The 24,779-nt window shown below is 37.6% G+C and overlaps 1 protein-coding gene across 4 annotated transcripts in view; it reads right to left on the bottom strand.

The window, feature by feature from the left end:
• Positions 1 to 24,779, bottom strand: part of triob (trio Rho guanine nucleotide exchange factor b) — a 186,907-nt gene that overhangs the window by 101,159 nt on the left and 60,969 nt on the right. For all 4 annotated transcript variants that reach the window (XR_013818063.1, XM_079837439.1, XM_079837440.1 and 1 more), the window contains 5 exons: positions 19,994 to 20,068; positions 17,871 to 17,985; positions 7,570 to 7,762; positions 5,933 to 6,421; positions 2,732 to 2,854 (listed from right to left, as the gene is read on the bottom strand). Coding sequence is in view for 3 of the 4 variants with exons in the window: in XM_079837439.1 (XP_079693565.1) it covers positions 2,732 to 2,854; positions 5,933 to 6,421; positions 7,570 to 7,762; positions 17,871 to 17,985; positions 19,994 to 20,068 (995 nt within the window). In the remaining variant the exon portion in view is untranslated. The remainder of the gene's footprint in view (positions 1 to 2,731; positions 2,855 to 5,932; positions 6,422 to 7,569; positions 7,763 to 17,870; positions 17,986 to 19,993; positions 20,069 to 24,779) is intronic.

Genomic DNA, 24,779 nt, shown 5'->3' with positions numbered 1-24,779 from the left:
ACTAATGTAGTAAGACAGTGATATTAAAAGACGAAATTCAATAGACACCTAATTAATGATGCATACTTTGTTAAGGCAAGCAGATGAACTCGGAATATACTCGTTAAGCATTTTCATTAAAAAAAAAAAACATACAGAAAATGGTTAACTGTTTAGCGTGCTGCATTCATATTCGGAGCTCATCTGTATATAGTGTACATCATCAATAAGGTGTATGCATTTGATCTTTAATATCAGTGTTGTACATTAAGGCACTTTAAGTGTTTTTGACGTTGCGTGTTTTAGAATGTCCCACTGTTTTCAGTGACTGAAATACTATGACAGGTGACATATATGGATGTCAAGTGCACAAAACTTGTATGTTGTTTTCATTTTTATTTTAATTATTCTTCTTTTGAGAGATGCTCTAATTAATCGTGGGTTGAAAAAGATGTAAAATTGACAGGCCTGTGCGTCGGTTCAATGGATGTTTTATCCTCCAGGTCTCCGCACCAGTCACGTGCCTGAAAACTTTGAACTGTCTTCAGTAGATCGGCTTTATAGCTGAATTTAATTTAATAATTTAGGAATTTTGCAACATCAGCACTGTCATTGAACTACTGAATCAACATTGCACTGAATTGACCTGTATAATCACATTATTGTATTCTGTAGAGCTGCTTTACAGCTGAAATAGAAGTCAAAATGGATGAATTATGCAACATCAACTGTTATTAAACTGTTAATAAATGACTTAAAACGTTTGGATGCTTTTGGATAAAATATCACTTTTAAGAATGCAAAAATGTACATCAGAATGGCTTTACGAATTATTTAAACAAAAATTAATTTTGCTTGTGTTTCATGAATGAGGCTCACTCAAAGTGTGCTATACGTTTTGCAAGGACAGGCACCACCTAAATACCAAAAATGTAAAAATCTAGTTAAAAACCATTAAACTTAATGTTATTATATATAACCATTAAACTTAATGTATATATATGAATTTCAAACATGTTTAAAAACCATTTAAAACTGCATTGGTCATTTGTATGGGGCCACACTGCATGCAGACACATGCTTTCCTATTGGCTGAACAGCAGTAACATTTAGGTATGGATGGGCAGATGGCAGATGAGACCATAGAGATGGAAAATCAGTGATTGATGCCATGCCGGTTTCTAGTGAAACTCTCTCCCTTTGAAATCTACTGGGAGTGATTAACAAATCTGCCAGGGTCACACACACACACACGTTGGGTTTCCATGTTTTAAGGGGACTTTCCAGAGACATAATTATTGAGCACAAACTATATGCTACCCCCTAACACTAAACCTACCCCCAAATATAACCCTCATAGAAAACTTTCTACATTTATACATAAAAAAAAAGACAATTACCATCGCACACCTGTTGGTAATAGATCGGTGCGTAGGAAAGAGGATAAAACAAATATCCAAAAATCTCAAAATTTAAAGGAAATCCCGTACACTATTGATACTTGCAAAATATATTAAAACTCTTTTATTGGCAATTTTATTGGCAATGTTTCGGTCTCATGACCTTCATCAGGCATATACCCTGAGACCAAAACGTTGTTAATAAAAAGTTTTGATATCTTTTTCAAGTATCGATAATGAAATAGTGAAAAAAACAAACAAAACAAAAAACATTCTGTATGATTTATAAGCCATTTTCCTCATGGTGACCAAAAAATGTCCCCAAAAGGTCAAAATTTACTGGTACCACTATCTTGTAGGGGAAATTTGATCCCCACAATGTAGGGTTTACCAGGATCACACTCACACACACACACACACACACACACACACACACACTGGACTGTTCTCCAGTGGAATTACATACCCTTCAAGCCAGGGCCGTAACCACCATAGACATTGAGGGGGACAAGTCCCCTCCAATAATTAGAAATGACCAAATTTCTCTCCCCAACTCCCAATATTTGAAATTATTACACTGCTCTGCTGCTCTTCATTACGCAGTGCTCTGCATGTTGTTGTTAGGATGACAAAAAGGTTTAAAAGTCACATTTAGTCTGGTCTGCCTCAACGGTCTAACAGCACTCGCAAATGTCAAAATTATTGAGATGGCCAATCAAATCAAAGTAGGTGGAGTTTACCAGTCACAGAAGCAGAGTGTGAATTCCAGCATGAAGCATCAGTTTATCATTGAAAGAAAATGAGGTAAACGAAACATTTAACACATGTGAACTGTTAAACGACTGACAGTAACATCCAATAATGCAAACTACTCAAATCTTTTTTCTCAAATATGGCTGTTTTGCATTGAAAATATGCATTTATGTGATTCATGTCAATGTCATTCCTTACTGAGTGTGAAGAGACAAGACACGTTTCACGTTTTCAACATTTTAGGCATACGAATAAAAGTACATATATTTTAATGCAAATTAATACAAATATTATTTGATAATAGTTTAAAATTCTTATTTCCCAACTAGACATACAAATTTCCTTCACTGTTCTGTTTCTATAGGCTTTATAAAAATGGGTCCCCTCCAATGTTCAAGACATGGTTACAGCCTTGCTTCAAGAATATATTGACATGACTATTATATGACAACAGAAAATTCATTTTTGCAGGACTAAGTGAGTCAGGGCACGTGTACAAGAGCACATCATTTGAATGATGTAACACTCATCAAGCTGCACTGTTATAATGCCTCAGGTGGTGACAGATATTACTGCTGGACCACTGGACACAGTCTTACCATGCAGTTCATTGCAAAGTGGTTGTGTTGGGTCTGCAGCTCCAGCACATGCTGATGGTTGGCTCCTATCTCTGTGTAGGTTGTCAGGAACAGGCCTTTATTATGGACAATCCAATCGAACATCTGTTGAGAGGAAAAATGGAAGGCATGGACTGAAATATACTGGAATACTGTTTTTATGTTATACTTCAATACACTCTCATAATAGAAACTCTATCACATCCTAAAAACATGACTTTGATGAAACTTTGAAGGATTTGTTCATTTTATATTTAAAAGGATTCTATAAAATCTTGCTTATCTTCAAAATAATTTGTCGATAACCATATCAAATGATTTGATTCGATTTTTTGTTGTTTTCTTTGTATTTGTGTCATGATTCCAGCCTGTGTTTCCCTGTCTTGTGAGGACTCTTTTGTTATTTCCTGTCGTCATGTTTTGTAGTCCTTTGTAGTTTTTTATGTTGATTAGTTGTTGATCACTAAATTTTCAACTAAATATCCAAATAAATCTAATTAGTAAACTAAATTACTGATCTTCCCACATTGTCACTATATGATAATTGAAATGAGCCACGTGATGGTGATGGTGAATGGTGATGACATCACCGTTTTCCCCAGAGCGGCTGTACAGCATAATCAAATTCTGTTGCATTATTTTCCTGTTTAATACTGTGAAGCTGCTTTGAAACAAATCTGCATTGTAAAAAAGTGCTATATAAATAAAGTTGACTAGACTTGACTTCAATTAGTTCTCCCAGGTGTTTCCCATTTAGCCACTCCCTCTTGTTATCTTGTTAACCTAGTTTCCCTGTGTGTATTTATATGTGATTACCCTGTTCAGTGGCAGTCGATGTTTCACTGTAGATACTCTTGTTCCTGGTTTCCTGGTGTGCTCAATCTCTCTCTTTACCCACGTTTGTTAATAAACCAAATCTGCACGTGGATTCGCCTCATCCTGCTTTTGTTCTACCCAGCATTACAATTTTAAGATAAATTCTGACTATTAAATTATCATTGTTATTTATGCTCATAACACTTTTATATTAATATATATTATAACATATTTAACTGTGCTTACTTCCCATACACTATCATTCAAGTGTTTTGGGTTAATATGATTTTTAAAATATATTTATACTTCAATTCTGCAAGGAATCACTAAACGGATTCAAAGACAGTAAAGACAATTATGTGACTCAACATTTCTATTTAAATTAAATGCTGTTCTTTTGAACTTTCTATTCATCAAAGAATCCTGAAAACAAGAATATTAGAATGATTTCTGAAGGATCATGCGACACTGATGACTGATTACTTTGATCAAATAAATGCATCCTTGCTGAACATGAGACCTTTTTTGAAAACACTAAAAAAACTCTTTAAAAAGTTCCTTTATAACTTGGTACCATGCAATTACTACACATGAACACTGATTCCATTATGCTGCATTCACACCGGGCATCAGCGTCGACGCTTCTCATTTCCTCATTCAATGATGGTCACGTCAGCACCAGCTTCAGACACATCAATCGTGGACGCTGACGCCCCGTGTGAATGCAGCATTACTGACTCTGATACCTTAACTGTACCATGGTACTGGCGCAGTGAATTTTTGTTAAAGTGCCCCTATTATGCTTTTTCAAATAATATCTTTAATGCAGTGTGTAATATGGCTGTTTGTGGTTTTAAAGTTTTAAAGATCAAAGTGCATGACAAATAAAGTTATCTCCTAAAAGAAAGAATCGATTCGGAACTGCCAAAATTAGTCGTCAGCAATTCCAGTCTCACTTTCTGTTACATATGTAACAATGTAACATTTGCATAATGCCAGCCTATGGTCTTAATTGGCTGCTTGCGAACAATTTCTACTTTGACCCGCCCCTCAAACAATGTTGTTTTAGCAGAGACGGGAGGAGTTTGGTTTCTGCTGTTCAAAAGGATGAGGACGTAACAATGAAAAACAATGCCATCGTTACTGTTCATATCACTGTGTATAGAAGCACGGAGGAAGCTTCCGGAGCTGAAATTCAGATATGGTAATGGACATTTTGTTTTCAAAATGCGCTGTAAGCGGTAGACCAATCACAACAGACAGGGCTGTCTGACCAATCAGGGGAGCATTTCCAAAAGCTAACTATGGTCGCAAGTTCCGTTGTTACCAACACAATTCAACAGAACTTGCGACCATATTTGACTAATGATGCTTTTGGGAAACTTAACCCAGAGCAGAGTAGGCTTGCAGAAAAGAGGGATTTATGAAAGAGGGAAAAGAGGGACACACCAAACCAACGCCAAAGAACTATAGTGCTGATTAAAATGCAGACTGTGTTGTCACCTTGTGTCGGGGCAAAAAAGCTGCACTTGAACACACCAAAAAAAATACAGCCGACTGTCAGCTAGCACACGCGTTCTGCGCCTGTGTGTAAATGAGACGACTGTTTAGTTCTGCAGATATATTCGTCATTCAAAAAGGGAAACAGATGCTGCAGGCTGCAGATACACAAACCATAAACAATCAGCGCTTGCTTACTACTTTGAATATCAATCATGCTGATCACTTTCTTTATTTTACTCCGCTCATGTTAATTCAAACATTCTCCCAAGAACACTCAGGTAAGATAGGTAAAATTATAGCAGCCTTCTATCTGTACCGTTTTGTGTTCTTTGCTCACTGTCTTGCTCTTATTCTCGTGCACTGACTCATTCACTAAGTTGAACTGCCAATCAGAGTTCTCTCTCTCACCGAACGGCCTGATGTCGATTCTACATGCTGAATCAGCCCCAAAAAACTTGACGCCGTTCGACTAGAGCCAACGGAGCGGAACACATCGAAAAAACAAGTCGGCCGATGTTCAGAAACGCTTTAGAGAGACTGAATCTTCGAACAAACAATTTTCAGAAATTAGGTAATGTGTAATGTATATTATGAGAAAATTAAAGTGTTTTTTGACCTTTGATGCATGTATTTCTATTGTAGGAGATCAGGAACATTTAAAATAGCATAATAGGGGCACTTAAAGAATATAAAGTATAGAACACTTGAAATATCACATGAAATTATATAGAGTACAATTATTAAGTATAAAATGCTCTTTGTAGGTTGTATCTTATCTTATGTTATTGCCCTAACCTTATATTATATGTAAACCTGTCAAGTTCTGTACTTATTAAACCTCACATATACTGTACATGTTCACACCTTCTCTGCGTCCTGCTGAAAGAGTCTTAGCTGGAAGCACTGATCCAGTTTGACCTTGCGCATATGCCAGGCTTGGTGGAGATGTTGGCGTGTGCCATGGAGTTTATCCAGAAGTGCCTGGACTTTTGGAGCTAATCCCTGGATATCTCCTCTGCCTTTCTCCCCACACTGGATCCGTTGAAGCAGGCGTTGACCATCAGTATCTAACTCCTCCACAGGAGCTTTAGTAACTTTTTTCTTCAGAGACGCGTGTTCCTCCATAGCACGCCGAGACCCGTCCAGGTCTGACGGAAGTTCCCGCTGGGACACCATGTCCTGGAGTTCTTCCAAACGGGCTAGGATGCGAGCTGCATTGCTTGTGAAGTCTTCAAAGGCCACTCGAACTTCAATCCACTCCTCGTGGTCGTAATCCAGACTGCCCTCGAAGTCTGGAGTCAGCTGGGAAGGATCGACGACTTTGGTCAAACCCTCGAGGGACACCATGATGGTCTGAAAGGATGCAAGTAGGACACTTGGGTTCATATTCTGAATGCATTAAATTTTCCTTAACTTTTTTCACTTAGTTGCCAAGGTAACATTTTACATTTTCATTTAGTTTAACATGAAGTTTAAATGAAAAAAAAAATAATTATATAGTAATTTACTAGGTTTTGAAAGGATGTTTCATATCTGTTTAATATCTGCTTGATATTTTGCTATTAATGTTTGATATCTCTGCATTGTTTCTACAAGTCTTGACTTTTTTAAATACATTTTTGGCCACATGTCTTCATTTTTGCAATTTCAAAATCAAAATGTATTATTTTACATGCGGGTGTGCTTTTTGATGTGACATCTTTACAACAACCAAAACAGATCACTGCAACCTATGATAATAATTTGGCAGCTCTGGGTCCTGAATGGATGGCTTTTGTCAGTGGGAGGTTTCCAAGAAGCTGCAATTGTTATTTAAAACAACACTGCAATTAAACACTGATTGGATGATGAATGCAAACCCTATTGGATCAGTTACACTGAACAATTTACTTAAAGGAGCCAGAAAAACATTCCAGAGATTGCAGCTCAGGTCATGTTATTAGAGACAACAGAAGACACATGAGGGGATGGTGGACACTTGAGACTTGGTGGTGGATAGAGAGCAGAACTTCAAGACAGTCTGGTCTGCATTATATTGATGCAATTAGAGGTATTTTCCAGTGTTTAGGTGTAAACAGCTTTAAATCATATTTGTGGTGCAGTTATGAACACCTAATATGTATCAATTACATATATATATATATATTACAATGTAACAGCACTTTAAATTAGTGCTGCACTAGATGTGTTAATTTAAGAAACATCCATTGGGAGATTATGCCTTCAGATTAAATATAACTCTACTGCATGTGTCTTCCTCTCAGCTGTTTGATTAAATAGGTCAGAAGTAATTTTGACAGCTCTACTTTCACACCAGCAAGATGGAACGTTCTAGTAAAACATAAGTAGTTTGTGCTATCGCTTTATTTTTATTCATTTATTTTTTCCTTGAAAAAATGCTGTCATCTCAGACAACAGATTTTTAGAAAAATTAAAAACAATATCATAGAACTCCAAATTTTCTGTCACTTTCTTTAACGTAAATTCACATGTGGGCTTACCTCAAATTCAAACTTGGAACTGCCGAAATTCGTCCTCTGTTTCTGCCAGAAGTTGTCAGGCTTGATGATGAGAGCGACGTGGATGCAGGAAGGAAACGATTCCTGTAGGATCTTCAGCAGAGGTTTGATGGAGTCCCATTTAGATCCTCGCATATCCACAATGACTGTGAAGCCATGTCTGCTCACCTCCTCACTACATAAACAAATAAAAACACAGCATCAGCTCTTCTGCAAACCGCTGACACTCACATCATTAGGGAGCGGTAAAAGAGAGCCTCTGCTTTCAGGGATATCTACAAACCCCTCTCAATTTAGATACATTTTTGTGCATCAGATATAATGTGAAGGGACCTTGCATGAAAAATAACATTAACATAACAATAACATAATTACCCAAACCCTTCTTGCTAAATTGACAGAAAACGGCAATATAAACAAATAAAATGCTAACTAAAGAGCTTGAAAAACAGCCTGTTAACTCAAGAGTGTTTTCATATCCACAGCTGCACTTCTCTGGTCTGACTCTTAAACAGGAATGAGCACTGAACAACTCTAAATCATTCTGACCTCCCTCTCTGTGAGAGAGTGAGAGAGAGAGAGAGAGAGAGAGAGAGAGAGAGAGAGAGAGAGAGAGAGAGAGAGAGAGAGAGAGAGAGAGAGAGAGAGAGAGAGAGAGAGAGAGAGAGAGAAATAAGGGGGGGGGGCACAGAATGAAGAGAGGGATGAGAACAAGACAGAGAGAAAACAAGAGAAGGACATAAGATGTAGGGTGATTTATGTGCAATGCCGTTAAAAAGTATGGGGTCAAGGCAATTATTATTATATATTTTTTTTTCTTTATTTAAATAAATGTATACTTTTATTCAACAAGGATGTATTAAATAGATCAAAAGTGACAGTAAAGAAATTCACAATGTTACAAAAGATTTCTATTTCAATCAAATGCTGTTCTTCAAACTTTCTGTTCACCAAAGAATCCTGAAAAATCACAATTTTCACAAAAATATTAAGTAGCACAACTGGAGTAAAGGCTGCTGAAAATTCAATAAGAGACTTGTTTCAAAAACAGTAAAAAATCTTACACCCAAAAATACCAAAATAAGTAAAAAGCATGCCTGTAATTTTAAGTGCTTATGAATTGTTGTTTATATTAATTGATGTAATGTTCTTTATATCATAATTTTAGTGATGGTAGGGATGGGCGATATGACCAAAATCTTATATCACGATAAGTAATTTTAATTCACGATAACGATATATATCTATCATATAGTTATTTTTGCTTTAAAAAAGGTTATGATATAAAACATTTTGGTACCACTGAAATGTCATAATTCGTAAAGGTCCCATGACATGAAAATGTCCCTTTATGAGGTTTTTTAATATTAATATAAGTTCCCCTAGCCTATCTAAGGTCCCCCGGTGGCTAGAAATGGCTAGCCCTGGGTCTCCTTTGAGAAAATGAAAGCTCAGATGGGCCAATCTGGAATCTTCCCTATATGTCGTCATACGAGGAAAGGTTACTTCCCCTTTCTTAGCTTTGCCCGCCCAGAGAATTTGGAGAAAATGGATTCAGTTTATTTTTTACATTTAAATCAGTCACAATGTCAGCACAGGCTTTACAAACATACTTTTACGATATGGATTCGACAGAACTGCCACACAGTAAGTGACAGTGTTCATTAATGCCTGATCTGGGATTTCTGATGTGTAGCTAATTATTCAAGTTCACACAGACTTTCTTTCTAAATCGTTTAATACTGTTTATGCATCAGTGAATCAAGCCAGTGAGTAAACAATCAACTTCACATTGTTTCAACTACAGAGAGCGATCAAAGAACACTCTCTTTATAACGGCTGAAGCTGTCACAATCACACGTCGTGGGTATATCTGCACACTTGCCCAAACTGCCGTTATAATGAATGACACTGTTATGCTGCACAACGTAGCTCTTACTGCATTCATATCGATATTGTGTTTGCTCTCAGTTGTGGTTAAAGCATTTTGTGAGAGAAATAGCGTTGCAATTACGAGATCACTGCATTCACGCAATCAACAGACTGTCTGTCTACTCAATGATCATCACTGCAGCATGTGATGGGAAAAGATCTAAAAATAATGCTATAATCAACACTTTTTAACGATTCATTAATCTCATCAAAAACGTATCAAAAGTATTTGAGAGGGGTTCCACATGTAATACGCATTTCAAATGCAAAGATGTCAGCCAATCACAACAGTGGGCGTTTACACTGAAGTCTTACAGCAGACACGCCTCTTCAAACAGAGCATTCAAGCCAGAGGGCTAAAAATCAGGATAGAAAAATGTATTTTATTTCTAAATTATGATATTTTATGATGTAAAAATCATACTAACAATATAAGTACACCTCAGGAAACATAAAATAATAAAAAAATCCACATCATGGGACCTTTAAAGCTACACTATGTAACTTTTCCGTCCACTAGAGGTTGCCTGTTCAAAACAAAGGCGTAGTTTGATGATGCCACGTTTGAGCGCAGAATCTTGGGACATGTGGTCTTCACCTCACAGCCGGTGGAAAAGAGTCAGAATAGGACTCGGGCAGAAATCATGTTCATGGATGCGATTATTAACATTACTGTAGTATGAAGCAGAGCAGGACCGAATGTTGTGGAGCTGAGCAAGGCCGCAGGAGCGATTGAAGAGCGGGACTGTTATTATGGCATAGTCGCTGGCGGGACTTTTATTATGACACGGTTTTCCAGTCATGAGTATATGAGGTAACGCAACTCTGTTTATCGTATTAGATATATCTGAGTGTGTTGAAAAGGAAGATATGACGTTCGCTCGGCGGCTGCTATGACACTTGTTCACACTGCAGTGAGAGTACAGCGTTTCTTCTAAATAAAACCGGAAACCGAGGGGAATGCAGATATGACGCAATCGACAGGCGACTCCCTCAAACGCATAGCTCACACGTCCCGGTTCCTTGGTTAAAATAGCAATTTCTCACAATGTACAAATAGTTGGAAACATTTGGGATATTCTAAGTACTCAACAGAACAAAATATATAACACTGGCCTAGTGGTTTTTTGATATTTTACTGCATAAATCTTACATAGTTCACCTTTAACACCATTTTCAATATAATTAAAAAAAACTAATACTAGCATTAAAAAACTCTCAAGCTTATTGAAGACAATTAAACGGTGATAAAGAAAGAGCAAAGCAAACAAACTACAATAGAACAAAGAGACAAATGAACTAGACCAACCTGAAAAACTTCAAGCACTAGAAATACTAATGTACATAAAATGTATAAAGTAATCAAATGTATAAAAACAATGCATAGTCTTTACTGTGTAAATTAAACATACATTTATTCTTATTAAAGTTACAAAAGTGATTTAGTAGATCAATTTGGATGCTTCACTTTAAAGGGATAGTTCATCCAAAAAGGAAAATTACCCCACGATTTATTCACCCTCAAGCCATTCTAGTTGTATATGACATTCTTCTTTCAGACGAATACAATAATCCTTTATAAAAGTAATCCACATGGCTCCGGGGGTTAATAAAGGCCTTCTGAAGTGAATCGATGGGTTTTTGTAAGAAAAATATCCATACTTGACCATATGGCTGACCGTATTGAACTTACGAAAAAAGTGTAACTGGCGCAACGATGACTTCAGACATAGCGTAAGTGTTTTGAACTGCATGAGGCATTACACTTTCTCTGTAAGTTGAATACGGAAGGCGGTCCGCCGGAAGCTAGATATATTATACTTTATAACGTGTTAAATTTGGATATCTTTCTTACAAAAAACATAAGATTCGCTTCAGAAGGCTTTTATTATTTACCCCCCGGAGCCATGTGTATTACTTTTATAATGGATGGATAAACTTTTTGGGGCTTCAAATTTTGGGCTGCCATCACTGCCATTATAAAGCTTGGAACATTCACTTAAGACATAAATGACTTTTACTATTTATTTTAAACGTTCAAGCCCAATTAGGTGGTAAAAAGCACTCAGTTCAGTTCATGTTGTGCGTCTCTCAGACAGCGCTGAGAAGCAGTCTCTAAGAGAGTGTGTATATACTGAAATGAGTTCCCTTTCGGTGCTAATTGTGCTTTAACGGTTCCAAATAACCTGTTTAAACCACAGGGCTTAAAAATGTATGAAAACGAGAAGCTTCCGTCACCACGCAGCACAGCAATGTCGCATGAACATAACTGTGACACATTTCTACCGGTTAATTGTGTCTACCAGTATATCGCCCACCCCTAAGTGGCAGTACTACTTTTCTCGCCGGATGCCGGTTATGTGTGAATGTGATTCCCATGGATACATTTTTCTCTATGTAAACAGTCTCTGTCTGGTATCATTGCATGTGTCATATGCACATGACTGGTTTTACCTGTTAAAAAATGTAACAGAAGTGATTTTATTATACTAGTCTATATCAACACATACAAAAGTCTTGTGGGTGTACATTCAAAACGTGAGTTTAGACATTTTTCCTGCGCAATAAATTGCCCTATAGACTTCCATTGTAAGTGCATTACTATGCAAACATTTTGGGTTTGATCTCATTAACTGATGGACAAGTTATAATTATTTTGTGGGGTAATTGATGGCATGGAGCTTAACTTGTATCAAGTCAGGAATATTCCCTTAAAGTGTGAATTGTTGAAGAATGAGAATGCAAAAGTAAGGAAGAGAGAATATTCTTAGGAGTTAAGAAATAGAAGGAGGAAAGAAATGGAAGACTGATGAGGACAACCAGTGCGGCCTAAAATCTGCAGTTTCAGGCCAAACAACATATCTACACCCCTGGCTATCTGATACACACCAGACACCAAAACCAACAACCGTAAGCGTCTATACACTCCCTAACTAAAGCGCTTGTTTTCCTAACCAGGGGCCACATCTGGGTCTCCAACATAATACTGAAAATCTGCACTTTCAAGCAAAGGGTCAGAAGTAAGTAATGGCATAGGTTTTATTTTGACGCTGGTGGGGACATAAAAGCAGTCAACTTATTGCTAGGGACAATTCAGTATCACTGATATTGGTATAGGGACATGTCCCTATTGCATCCCTACTAAATTCTATGCACTTGGAAGTGCGTTATTTATTTTAAAATTGTCACATACATGACAACACTGCAAAACTAGAGAATGTGTTTACAACCATTGAGAAGGTTTAATTTCTGTATTATTCAGTGTGACTCAAACAGAGTGATTATGGACAACTGAACAGAAGTAAAGTTTGAAAGAACCCTAAGGCACATGATAACCTACATAAAGTTTTGAACTGTGCAGAGCTGAAACCCTCTGGCTGAAAGCAGAGATTCACGTGGAGCTGGTTGAGTTTCACTGAGTCAAATCAATGCTAACTACAGAAGGACACAGCAGGGACAAACCAGAATACAGGGAGCTTCAAAACCAAAAATTAAACACAGAATCAGGATTTTTTTTTTAAATGCATTAACTAGACTTGAACATCTTCTGAAGAAAATGCTGAGGATATTTACCTCACCATAGTAGTGCTAAGGTGTTCTGGGTGGTTGCCAGATAACTGCTATGCAGTGTTAGAGTGTGTAAGGGAAAAGCTTAGCCATCTCCTTGCCACAGGCATGACGTGTATATGAATATAGATATGAAAAGAAATTAAATGAAACAAAATGAAAACTTTTGTTCAAAAAGTGAAGGTGCTTCCCTGAGCAGTAGTTTTCATTACACAAGTTCAAACTTACATATAATTTATAGAGAGTACATCTAAATGCGTATTTGGCGTGCTGTCCGGAGGGAGGGCTTCAAGCTCTGAATTTGGCCCGAACCCAGAGTACCCCAGTGTATGTAAGTGGTTAGAACTAAAAGTGTGGAGAAGGGGTGGTGGAGGGATGCTGATAAAATGTCAAAGAAAAGAGGTAAGACTGCTGCGTATATATACCTCTTATTGTTGATTAGCTGAGTGCTCTCCACTTGTGTCAATAGACCCTTTTCACAGACTGTGATGACGCGTTTTAAAGGTCATTAATATCGTAAATCCTGCAACATTTTTTGTATTTTCATTTTTTTTTAAATATATGTACATTTATAACACTAATACTTTGTATTTTATTACTATTGCATCAAATTACAATAAAAAAAGTTACCGCCACTGTGAGGGTGTTTAGTAATAGCGTCTATGGGAGTGATGGTAAAAATGTACATATTTCTCTCTTTTCACAGCCATTATCAATCCCACTCAATTTTTTCCCTCTTTTTGAAAGTTGTGAAATCACTACTGTGGCGTTTTTCTTTTGCTATGTGAGCAAATGGGCACACAAAAAAATTCACAGCTATAATATTTAACCCAACTATGACGACTTCCACTCTGAGAAACCCGGAAATGTGAAAAGGGTCTATCATCTGAACGTGCTCCTCCCGAACCTTGTTAATAAAACATAATTTAATTATAAACACACTAGTAACTCTCCAGGACACCCTATCAACTGTGACAATGCCAAATCAATCACCCTATAGAGAACAGCCTGGCAACCACCTAGAGACAATTTAGTAACTAGAGGTTGACCGATTCATTGTTCTTTCCGATTAATCAGAACAATAGCTGATTGGTGGAACAATCGGTTATGTGCAAAAATCCACACCGATAGTTTTTCTCGGTTGCTACCGATAGCCTGTTGCTGGAGTGGCTGAGAAGGGTGCGCTGTTATTACAAAGTACGAGAGCATTAAGAAGGTATGCTGGCATTAAGTAAAGTAATTAATTTGTTGACTAGATGCTGCATTAGCAGGTAAAGAACAGCAGTGTGTATGTTTGTCCGACCCAAATGTTGCATATATAAAACTAGTGATGTGAGAAAGCAAACTGTATCGTCATGCTGCCGACTGAAATATAAACAAATCAGACACACATTAGTTTTTTTTATTAGAAAATCGTCAATTGTTCTAAAAAAGCAGACTGTTTGGATTTGTATGAAATGGTAACAATAAGATTTCATTTGTAACATTAAAGGTCCTGTTCTTCGTGATCCCATTTTTCAAACTTTAGTTAGTGTGTAATGTTGCTGTTAGAGCATAAATAATACCTGTAAAATTATAAAGCTCAAAGTTCAATGCCAAGCGAGATATTTTATTTAACAGAAGTTCCCTTTCAAAGCCTACAGCGAATGGCCGGTTTGGACTACATCCTGGTACATCCTGCTTTAATGACGTCAGTAGAACAGTTTGTCGATTAACCTCCGCCCACAAGAATACGCGAAAAAGGGGGCATGGTCTTGTTGCTCCCTCGTGGAGAAGAGGAAGTGTTGCGTTCGGTTCGGTTCGGTTGCGTTTGTCGCCATGTCGTTCAAACGCTGTTATTTTCATCCCGGAGTCAAATCACCTTTGTTTTGCCTTCAGGGGCTGTAGTTTGAGCGCGTTCATCTCCCCGTTATGGTAAGAGGCATGACCTCTCCGGGCAACGTGCCCTAAGCTGCTGTCGAATCACAACACGGGAACCGCTGGCACAATCAGAACTCGTTACGTATTTCTGAAGGAGGGACTTCATAGAACGAGGAAATTCTCAGGCCGTTTTGAGGACAGTGAAAACAGCAGTATACAGATAAGTAAATTGTGTGAAAAATGTTTTTTTACACATGAAACATGAACACATGTTATATTGCACACTGTAAACACAATCAAAGCTTCAAAAAACATGAAAAATGGGACCTTTAATAAGGTTAAGAAGTATTGTTCATTTCAACATTAAATTGAGTTTGAATTTTTATTTTTATCTGTTAACCTTGGTTAATGCACTATGAACTAACATGAATGATCAAGGTACAATTGTATTGCTCATATTAATATATGCTGTAAAAATGTATATTGCATAATGCTTATAGTTCATGTAAGCTAATACATCCTTGTTAAAGTGTTACCTATTCAATTTACATGCATGTTTCTAGGTTATAGCTAAACACATTTGACCTGTGATATTTTAATGTTTAAATTATTTTTTGAATAATTTGTTCTGTTAGAACTTGTAATTTTAGTATAATCGTATTTATATATGTTTTTAATTTAGCACATTTTCATGGATCAGTACTGGGTTTTTTTTTTATTTCTTGTAATAAAGTTCAGCACTGTTTAACTTCTTTTTTTTTTTTTCCTTATCCAGTATCCATTTTAAAGTCAAGTAAAGTCAAGTCAAGTCAACTTTATTTATATAGCGCTTTTAACAATGCAGATTGTTTCAAAGCAGCTTTACAGTGTTAAACAGGAAAATAATGCAGCATAATATTATTCAGCCGTCTAGCCATTCTGGAGAAAAAATGTCATCAGTTCATTTCAATTATCATACAGTGACAGTGTGGGCTTTAGATCAGTAATTAGAGCAGTAATTTAGTTTATATGGTTAATTTAGTTTAATAATTAGATTTATTTCGATATTTAGTTGAAAAATTTAGAAAACTAAAAACTATGGGTTAATTTATCGGTTATCGAAAAGTGCGGATCAACTTAGTTATCGGTATTGGAAAAATCCACTATCGGTCGACCTCTATTAGTAACCCTCTAAAACACCAAAGCAACTGCCTAGCAACCATCCTAGCAACCGCCAAGCAATGCTCTAGTAATCCTCCGAGACACCCTTGCAGCAACACAACTCAGAACACATCAATACCATAGCAGGCACTCAGAACACCCTAGCAGCCACATAGCAAAATCCTAGCAATCACAAATAACACCCTGTCAACCACCTAGCATTAGCACAGCAAACAGACCAGCAATGCCCTAGCAACTACACAGAACATCCAAGCAACACCACTCAGAACACATCGATGTCATAGCAGCCACTCAGAACTTAAAAAAAAGAAATTAAAGAAATTTAATAAGGAATCAAATGTAAAATAATACTGGATGGTTTTTCCTGAATAAATTAAATACAGATTAATCCTTACAATTAAGGTTACAAAAGTTAGTCATTCAAGAGCAGTGAGTTTCATTAATGTTAATCAAACAACAAAAGACAGAAAAAACACAGACAGCAACAGGATTATTAGCTGCTGTCACTGTCACTTTAAGCACTGCACGGATCCAGTCTGTTCTCAACTGTATACATTCACTTAAGACTGTGTTTACATGTATACTCATCAAGATGATCATTTTGTACATACTTTTGTGTGTATTTGACCATTTAAGCGCAATTTGGTATTCACTAACTGTTTGTGAGGTGGCCTATATGTGTGTGCTTTGACTGTTCATGAGCGCGCCGTCTTGAGGAGAGTGCGCAAGTGCTGAGGAATTAAACACTGGCAAGACTTAAAAAGAAATCCAAATTATAAACTTTAGTGACGATGCAACACTGCCTCGATTGTGCAAGTGAAAATTGTGTCAGCTGTGCAGCGTGAAGCTTGCTTATACTGCAGACGCGATGTGCTGATGTGAAGCACTTTGAGCTGGATAGAGATGCTGTTTGTGAACTTACGTCTTCACAGGAAGTTTTCAAATTACTTTGTAAGTTATTTAATAAAGAAATACGAATTGTACCTCACCTTTAGCATTATAATTATTTTACCCTCACCAGACAGAGATTGAGTGATTGGTGAATGGTGATTTTTCAGGATTCTTTGACAAATATAAAGTTCAAAACAATGCCATACATTTTTTCATAGTTACTTTTATCAATACATTGCATCCTTGCTGAATGAAAGTATTAAACAGACCACAACATTTCCAATCCTTATTGTGTGGATTCCAATTGAAATGACTGGATTTTGCTGGTGAAAATGCACCTAGCAATGGTTAATGTGACCACATCTTTATTAAATCGCCAATTATAAATGTATCAGCCAAATAATTTATCAAATGCAGGGCTATCTTTCCTTGAGCTGCTAAAGGCACCCACACACTACAAGATGAACGGGTAGATTTTGGGCCCAATTCTCCCCTTCCAACTAGGTAAAGTCTGGATTATCCTGATGGTTCTACATATTATTGTATCAGATTTTTCCATGGTGTGAGGTGTGTAAAGAGTTATTTAAATTTGCTCTGAAGAATGCTCTGCTTGGTACTCTCGTTGTTTGTGAATGGAATATGTTTGTTTGGCGTGTTGTCTTGGTCACATCGCTGCACTATACACACTATTGAGTTACAATTTCAATTGTTACAACGTTACAATTTCAGCTGCTGCTTGACTTCCATGCCTGTGCTGCATTGGAATCAATTCCTCAACGTTTCGACTGGCTGCACCTGATCTATTATGACTATGAATTTTGTTGCATAATAATGTTCACACGGACACAAAGATGCACAGACACAAGTAGTACCTGGGGATGGCTGCAAGGTACGCAATAAGTCGTCTAAGGTCCTCCTGTCGTATTCTGTCATGGTTACTCCTGGCTGGAAATGTAAGGACTGGCCCTCCACGACGATCTCTTCCACCTGCAGGTCAAATAAACAAAGTATTTGGCTAGCTGGTACAACAACATCTGTCACTCAAGCATTAGTAAAGCAGGGCAATGTCTAATTTCAAGAAACAAAACTGAGTCCAACTAGCATATCTACTGTATATATAGTGATGCTTTGGAACACCATGGCCTACTTATCATAGTTGACCAGGCCAAGACATTTAAGAGTAAAACTGTTTGACTAGCTGCAGTTTTTGTCTAATACAGAATATGATGCCTCATTTAATTGCTAGAGTAATATCATTGCTTCATATCATTATTGCATACCAACTTCCATTAAACTCTCTTTGAAGTGCAGAGGTGGAAGAAGGGGAAAATTGGGAATGACTTTTATCTCTACTTAGGCAAGCTGAGCTGACGATAAGCAAGTTGGCCTGCCAAAGATTAAGATGTTCGTAAGCTATCTGGGTCAACAGCCAGCAAAACACTCACTGCATTTCCCCAGTGATGCTGCTCTGCCTTTGAGCTCAGATATCTGAGAGTGTTAATGACTGTCACTGCAAATAAGTTTCTTCTTGTTAATATTCATAGAAATCCGGGCCTTTGGATAAGAAACAAACACTTCTAAATAAATGGCTTAGAATGTAATTGTAACGGTCTTGTTCTGTTGTTTGATATATCTCCTTTTCCTGAGTAGTGTTATTAAAGATTATGTTGGTTTTATTATCTCCTTTGTCGTGCACATCATTACAACCACTCAAACGTAACAGTAGTGGGAAACAAAAGTGTGGTAAGCAGGGTGGGGCCGAGAGATGTGGGAACGGAGCGAGGCAGGTGGCACAAGTGGTAATGAGCGTCACCTGCACGCAACACCGGTCTCGAGTTTCACAGAGGAGCTCCGTGAGGATAAAAGGAGGAGTAACGACAATGCAAGAGAGAGAACCATGGCCTGGACTTTATATTGTGTTTTGTTTATGTTTGTGCGGCAGTCGTACATTGGGGGCTGCCACTTTACTTTCGTTTTGTTGTTTGATTATTTTATGATTAAAGTTACGTTGAACGTTCGCTGGGTCCCGTCTCCTTCTTCCCTGAGCCTTTAATTTTGCTACATTGGTGCAGAAAACCCGGAAGGATGGACACACTGTCAGAGAGCCCTCGCTACTGAGGGGGATCACAGTGCTGAGGAGGTCAGGCAGCACGAAGGAGCAGTGACCACCAGTGGCTGCCCGAGGTGGTGACACTGGAGCGATTGAGCAACAGGGGCGACGGAGAGCTCGCTGTCGTGCTCCTGGGTCGTGTAGGGGTTGCTGCCATCTGTGAGGGGATGAAGGAGTTGCCGATGATGGCCGGAGGCTAGATCTGCTGCCGTCCACCATTATTGGGAGGAGCAGGCAGAGCGAGGGAGTGGGGAGCCCCCCATAACCGCCGGGAGGCAGTTTATCGAGCAGTCCACCGAGGAGCAGCACCCAGTACCATTGCATGGCACTGCAAGTGAGGCCCTCTTGACTGGTTGAGGACCGACCGGCAGTGTGTCCAGGAACCGGACCAAGATTTTTTCTTCCCTCATCTGTCTCCTCCATAAATTATATTTTTGCAGACAGTGTCGGGCAAAAATGATTACTGTCCGTCGCTGACTGGGAGGAACAGTCGCGCACAGTCCTACATCACCGGACTAATTTGCATAATCTTCGCAGTACTTTAGACCGCAGTGGAAACACAGACAGTAGCAGGTCTGGGCGAAAAACAGTTCCTGTAAAAAAAGTTCCTTGTACAAATTGTTCCGGGTAATTTCGGTGGAAACGGGGCTATAGTGAGCACCCCCTGCGGGCCTCACTAACGCCTCTACCAGCAGCTACCAAGGAGGTATCCCATACAGGTACTAACCAGGCTCAACCCTTCTTAGCTTCAGTGGGAAACCAGTCTTGGGCTACAGGGTGATATGGCTGCTGGTAAATGTTTTACTGTTATTATTATTTTTTTAAATACTGCATCCTTGCTAAATAAAAGTGTATTTTTTCCCCAAAAATGTTCAACTGGCTCACCTGATAAGAATGCCACCTTTTCTTTAAGGATGGGAAGGACTTCAATGGCCTTCATGTCTTCATTTCTGTGGAACCCTGGAAGGATTCAAAAGCTGGTCAGTCTCCAAAGTTGAACATGATGACAAACACATTTATTCACACACATAACTTGTAAACAGGAAAAGCAACACATGATTTAATTTAATCATAGTTTGATGAGTCAACATTTATGAATCAGCAATCTACAATTAATAGCTGAAACATGCTCAGCATTATTCCATTCTGAATGTTATGTACTTCAATGTGTTTAAATGTCTTTATATGGTCTGCAGTCAATAACATATTTAGTGCGCTATGTTATGGCCTCCCCAGTCAGAGATACATGCCCGCTCCACCCTCTCCTCCCGAACACTGATCTTCATTCTCTCTCTCCCCCGCCTACTCAACAGATGGCAAGATCTTAATTCATCCACAGCTTTGCCAAGGCATGTGTACATATAACATGTTAATGTGCACTCATCGACACCAATCTCCCTCAATACAAATAGTAAAATTCTTGCATTACAAAACATATCTGTCTAAACTTGACTGGGACATACAAAAGTCATCTGGAAAGGACTGTATACTGGTTTAAGCATCTTGTTGAAAATTTGATTGATATATACTGTTACAAAACTTTATTTATGATTTTGAAAAAAGTATCTAATGCTCACCAAGGCTGTATTTATTTGATGAAAAGGATAGTATATATATATATAATTTTCAGAATTAAGAATTTGAATTTTCAACAGCCACTACTCAGGTCTTTAATGCCACATGATCCTCCAGAAATCATTCTAATATGCAAAACATTTCCTATTATCATAAATGTATTTTTGTGGAAACAATTTTTTTTCAGGATACTTTGTTGAATATAAACTGCATTTACTTTTTTTTATTTTTTACTGAATGTCTGTATTGTTACATTTAGTCAATTTAATACATCCTTTCTGGATCTCTCTATGAAATTCTGAAATTTTACTCTATTTTACACAATATTTACTCAAAGATAATTAAACATTTATTTTTATTAACAACGATGGTATAATTTTGGAAATGACATAAGAATAACTTCCACTTCTTCAGGCACTTCTGGTCAATAATCTCAAAATGGTCAAATATTGACTGGTTAATTGGCCTGGTCAATCTAAATTAGATTGATCTAAAAGTTGCATTATTATTATTATTATTTTAAGTAGCAGAATAGAAAACTAATGCATAAATACAGTGGCAAGAAAAAGTATGTGAACCCTTGGCAGAATCTGTGAAAATGTGAATAATTTTAACAAAATAAGAGATCTCACAAAAAAAAGGCATGTTATTTTTTTATTTAGTATTTTCCTGAATAAGATATTTTACATAAAATATTTTTACATATAGTCCACAAGAAAGAATATATAGCTGAATTTATACAAATGTACACTGTTTAAAAGTTTATGAACCATTGACCCTTAAAGGGGCTATATGCGTTTTTCTGAAATTTAAACTCGCGACTGACACCTGTGGCCAAAAAATAGAACTGCTCTCATTTTCTGCTCGCTCTCGCAGCGGTGGTGACGTCACATCCGCAGACAGCGCGGGAAAAGACGACCCGCCAGAAAATAGGAAAAATAGGATACAGGCTTATAGGTGCACCCACTGTGAGCGGACAAGGTGTCAGTATGCTCATCAGGAGATGTTTGAGTTATAAATGGTAAAATAAAAAGGCTATTGTTACGTTTATTTTGGGGAAAAAGTTGCATATAGCCCCTTTAATTCTGTGTGGTTCCTTGGATGATTCACAGCATTTGTGTGTGTGTGTGTGTGATAGTTGTTCTTGAGTCCCTTGTTTGTCCTGAGTAGTTAAACTGAAAAAATCCTCCAGGTCCCAAAAATTCTGCAGTTTTTCAGCATCTTTTGCATACTTGAACCCTTTCCAGCACCAGCAGAGACTCTATGATTTTGTGATCCAGACATTCACTGATGCTCCAGAAGGAAACATGATGCATTAGGAGCCGGGGGGTGAAAACTTTTGAACAGGATGAAGATGTTAAAATGTTTCTTATTTTGTTTTAACATCTTTTTTTTCATTTAGTACTGCCCCTCGGTCCCTCAATTGTCCTCACTGTGAAAAGATGGATGTCAAAATCATACAGTCACTGCTGGAAAGGGTTCAGGAAAGAATTTTCGGGACCTGGAGGTCTGAAGAGCATTGGGCAGTTGAATTGCTCAGGACAAACAAGGGACTCATGAACAAGCATAAAACCCCCCACAAAAAAACAAAAACAAACAGCTGTGGATCATCCAGGGAACAACACGCAGTATTAAGAAGGAGGGAACGGAGACGTACATCGAACGTGACTGACTGAAAGGGAATCAATGGTTCATAAACTTTTGAATGGGGTTATTTTTATAAATTCAGTTTATGTTTTTGTCTTGTGGACTACGTAAACATCTTTTGTGTAAAATATCTTATTCAGGACACTAAATAAAAAATAATGCATTTTGTATGATCTCTCTTTTTTGGTTAAAATTATTTACATTTTCACAGATTCTGTGCGGGGTTCACATAATTTTCTTGCCGCTGTAAATAGGCTATGTCAATTCAAGTAGGTGTTATTCACTGTAAAAATAGCTATTTTTGTTATAGAGAGTGGAGGCTGGGTTTCAAATTGGCAGGGCTGGATGGGTGAACATTAATGTGTTAATTGGAGGTTAATATCCACAGAAAGCAGCACCTGCATTCTTTTTCACTATTTTTTCTTTAAAGCCACAGAGAAATAACATTACCATATCAATCCCAGCACAGTCCAAATCCACATTCAATACAATGGACAGCAAACTGTACAAATTTATTTTGTTTGTTCTACCAAAAAAATAATAATAATAATTATAATAATTATATATTTATATATATATTCATAGGCAGCAAACAAGACATTTATAATGATTGTGCTCTTCTTGAACCAAAAATAAGTAAACAAGTCTAAAGGCTGGTAAATATAATCATGTTATCTGGGTCAACATATACCTATGCAGCTTAAAGGGCAAGTGTATGCAGTTTGTGTGAATTTATTTATTTATTTTTATGAAGTCGACTATCACATCCCAAAACGGAAAGTCATCATTATAAAACCTGTTCCTAGTTCAGTTATCTAAATTACTTTTTTTCATAGTGGTTTATTTTGAGACAAATAAATAAACTGCGTACAAATATTATTCTGTATTAGCGATCCAACTGAAAGGCATAAGGGTGCAGTGCACATTTCCACACTCCTATTGATTTCATTAGCTTTATGAAGGAGTCAGCAGAAGTCAGGCTTGATTGCCCATCATAACGCATTATGTCATTGGGCTAAATTGGCCACTGCTTCCTGGCGTAAGGTTAAGGTTGTCTGCAGGGAGAAATAATGGCTGGGGCATGTACAGTAGTAGTATCCGGGGACTTTATGAGCTGTGTGTGTGTGTGTGTGTGTGTGTGTGTGTGTGTGTGTGTGTGTGTGTGTGTGTGTGTGTGTGTGTGTGTGTGTGTGTGTGTGTGTGTGTGTGTGTGTGTGTGTGTGTGTGTGTGTGTTTTATTCCCCCCACGTCAATGACCTCATCACAATCCAATATTCGCATAACCTTTACACTGTTTATATGTGTGTGGGCTTGTCTGTCACCCACCCTTCTTCAATGACCTCATCTCAATCCAACATAACACTGTTATATATACTGTTATATATATATATATATATATATATATATATATATATATAAACATGTGTGTGTTTTGAATATGCATTTAATTTCTGCAACTCATTTACTTTCAGCTGACACAGGTCTTCTGCAGAATTTCCAGTGACCCAAATACAACAGGACAACAGTCTCTTTGTGGGTACTTTAAAATGTTTTGAACAGATACCTATACCTAAGTGATCATTAATTAGGCACACATAACACTTAGGCTACATCCACATTTATCCATATGAATTAAAAAAAAAACATATTTTTCTCGAAGTTTTGACCTTCTGTCCACACTGAGACAGCATTTTTGTCCAGTAAAAACACAAAACAAAGTAGAAACATTAAAAAAGCTGTTTTGCATTGTAGTGTGGACTGTACAAAATCAAGGCATTCAAAATTGAACATGCATGCTTAGTCATGCACTTGGAAAAAAATGGCTGCTTGATCAATTTACCTAATTAAAGCGAGCTAAAGCAACACACAATTGCTGAACGTTTTATCACAACCTTATTTCATTGTGTTCAGTCCACTTAGATATGTAAAATTGAAGTTTACTTAATTAATTTGTGTTGGGACTACATCATTTGTTGCATTCATTTAAATCCGCATGGATGGATTATAGCCTGACAAGCCAGACCCACATCAAGATGTTGGGTCTGGGAACACACCATTGGCAGGGCTCAATCAGAGGGCCGAGATAAACGGTTGTCTTTCAAATTCCCTCTGCACGCAATAGGATAGTGCTACAACCTACCAGAGCAACGGAGAAGGTGAAGCGGAGCTAGTTGATAGATTAAACTTTTGCCATATCCGGTCAGCAAAACTCCGAACACATCTTTTTTTTTTAAGAATGACTTCAGTCAGTGGTGTAGTCTAGTTTTTTGTAGTGAGTATACTGTGACCCCCCCCCCCCCCCCCCAGCCTCATACGCACCCATCCAACATTCCAATTTATTATAAGCGACAAAAGACAGTCAGCTGATAAAACCTGTGCTCCAGGTACCATATTCATGTAGTATAATCATTCTTAAAGGTATAGTTCACCCAAAAATTTCCTCACCCTC

This window comes from Gobio gobio, assembly GCF_949357685.1.
Source record: "Gobio gobio genome assembly, chromosome: 15".
NCBI classification, from domain to species: domain Eukaryota; kingdom Metazoa; phylum Chordata; class Actinopteri; order Cypriniformes; family Gobionidae; genus Gobio; species Gobio gobio.
Note: the sequence above shows the minus strand (reverse complement) of the source record. Positions and strands in the feature narration are given on the sequence as shown.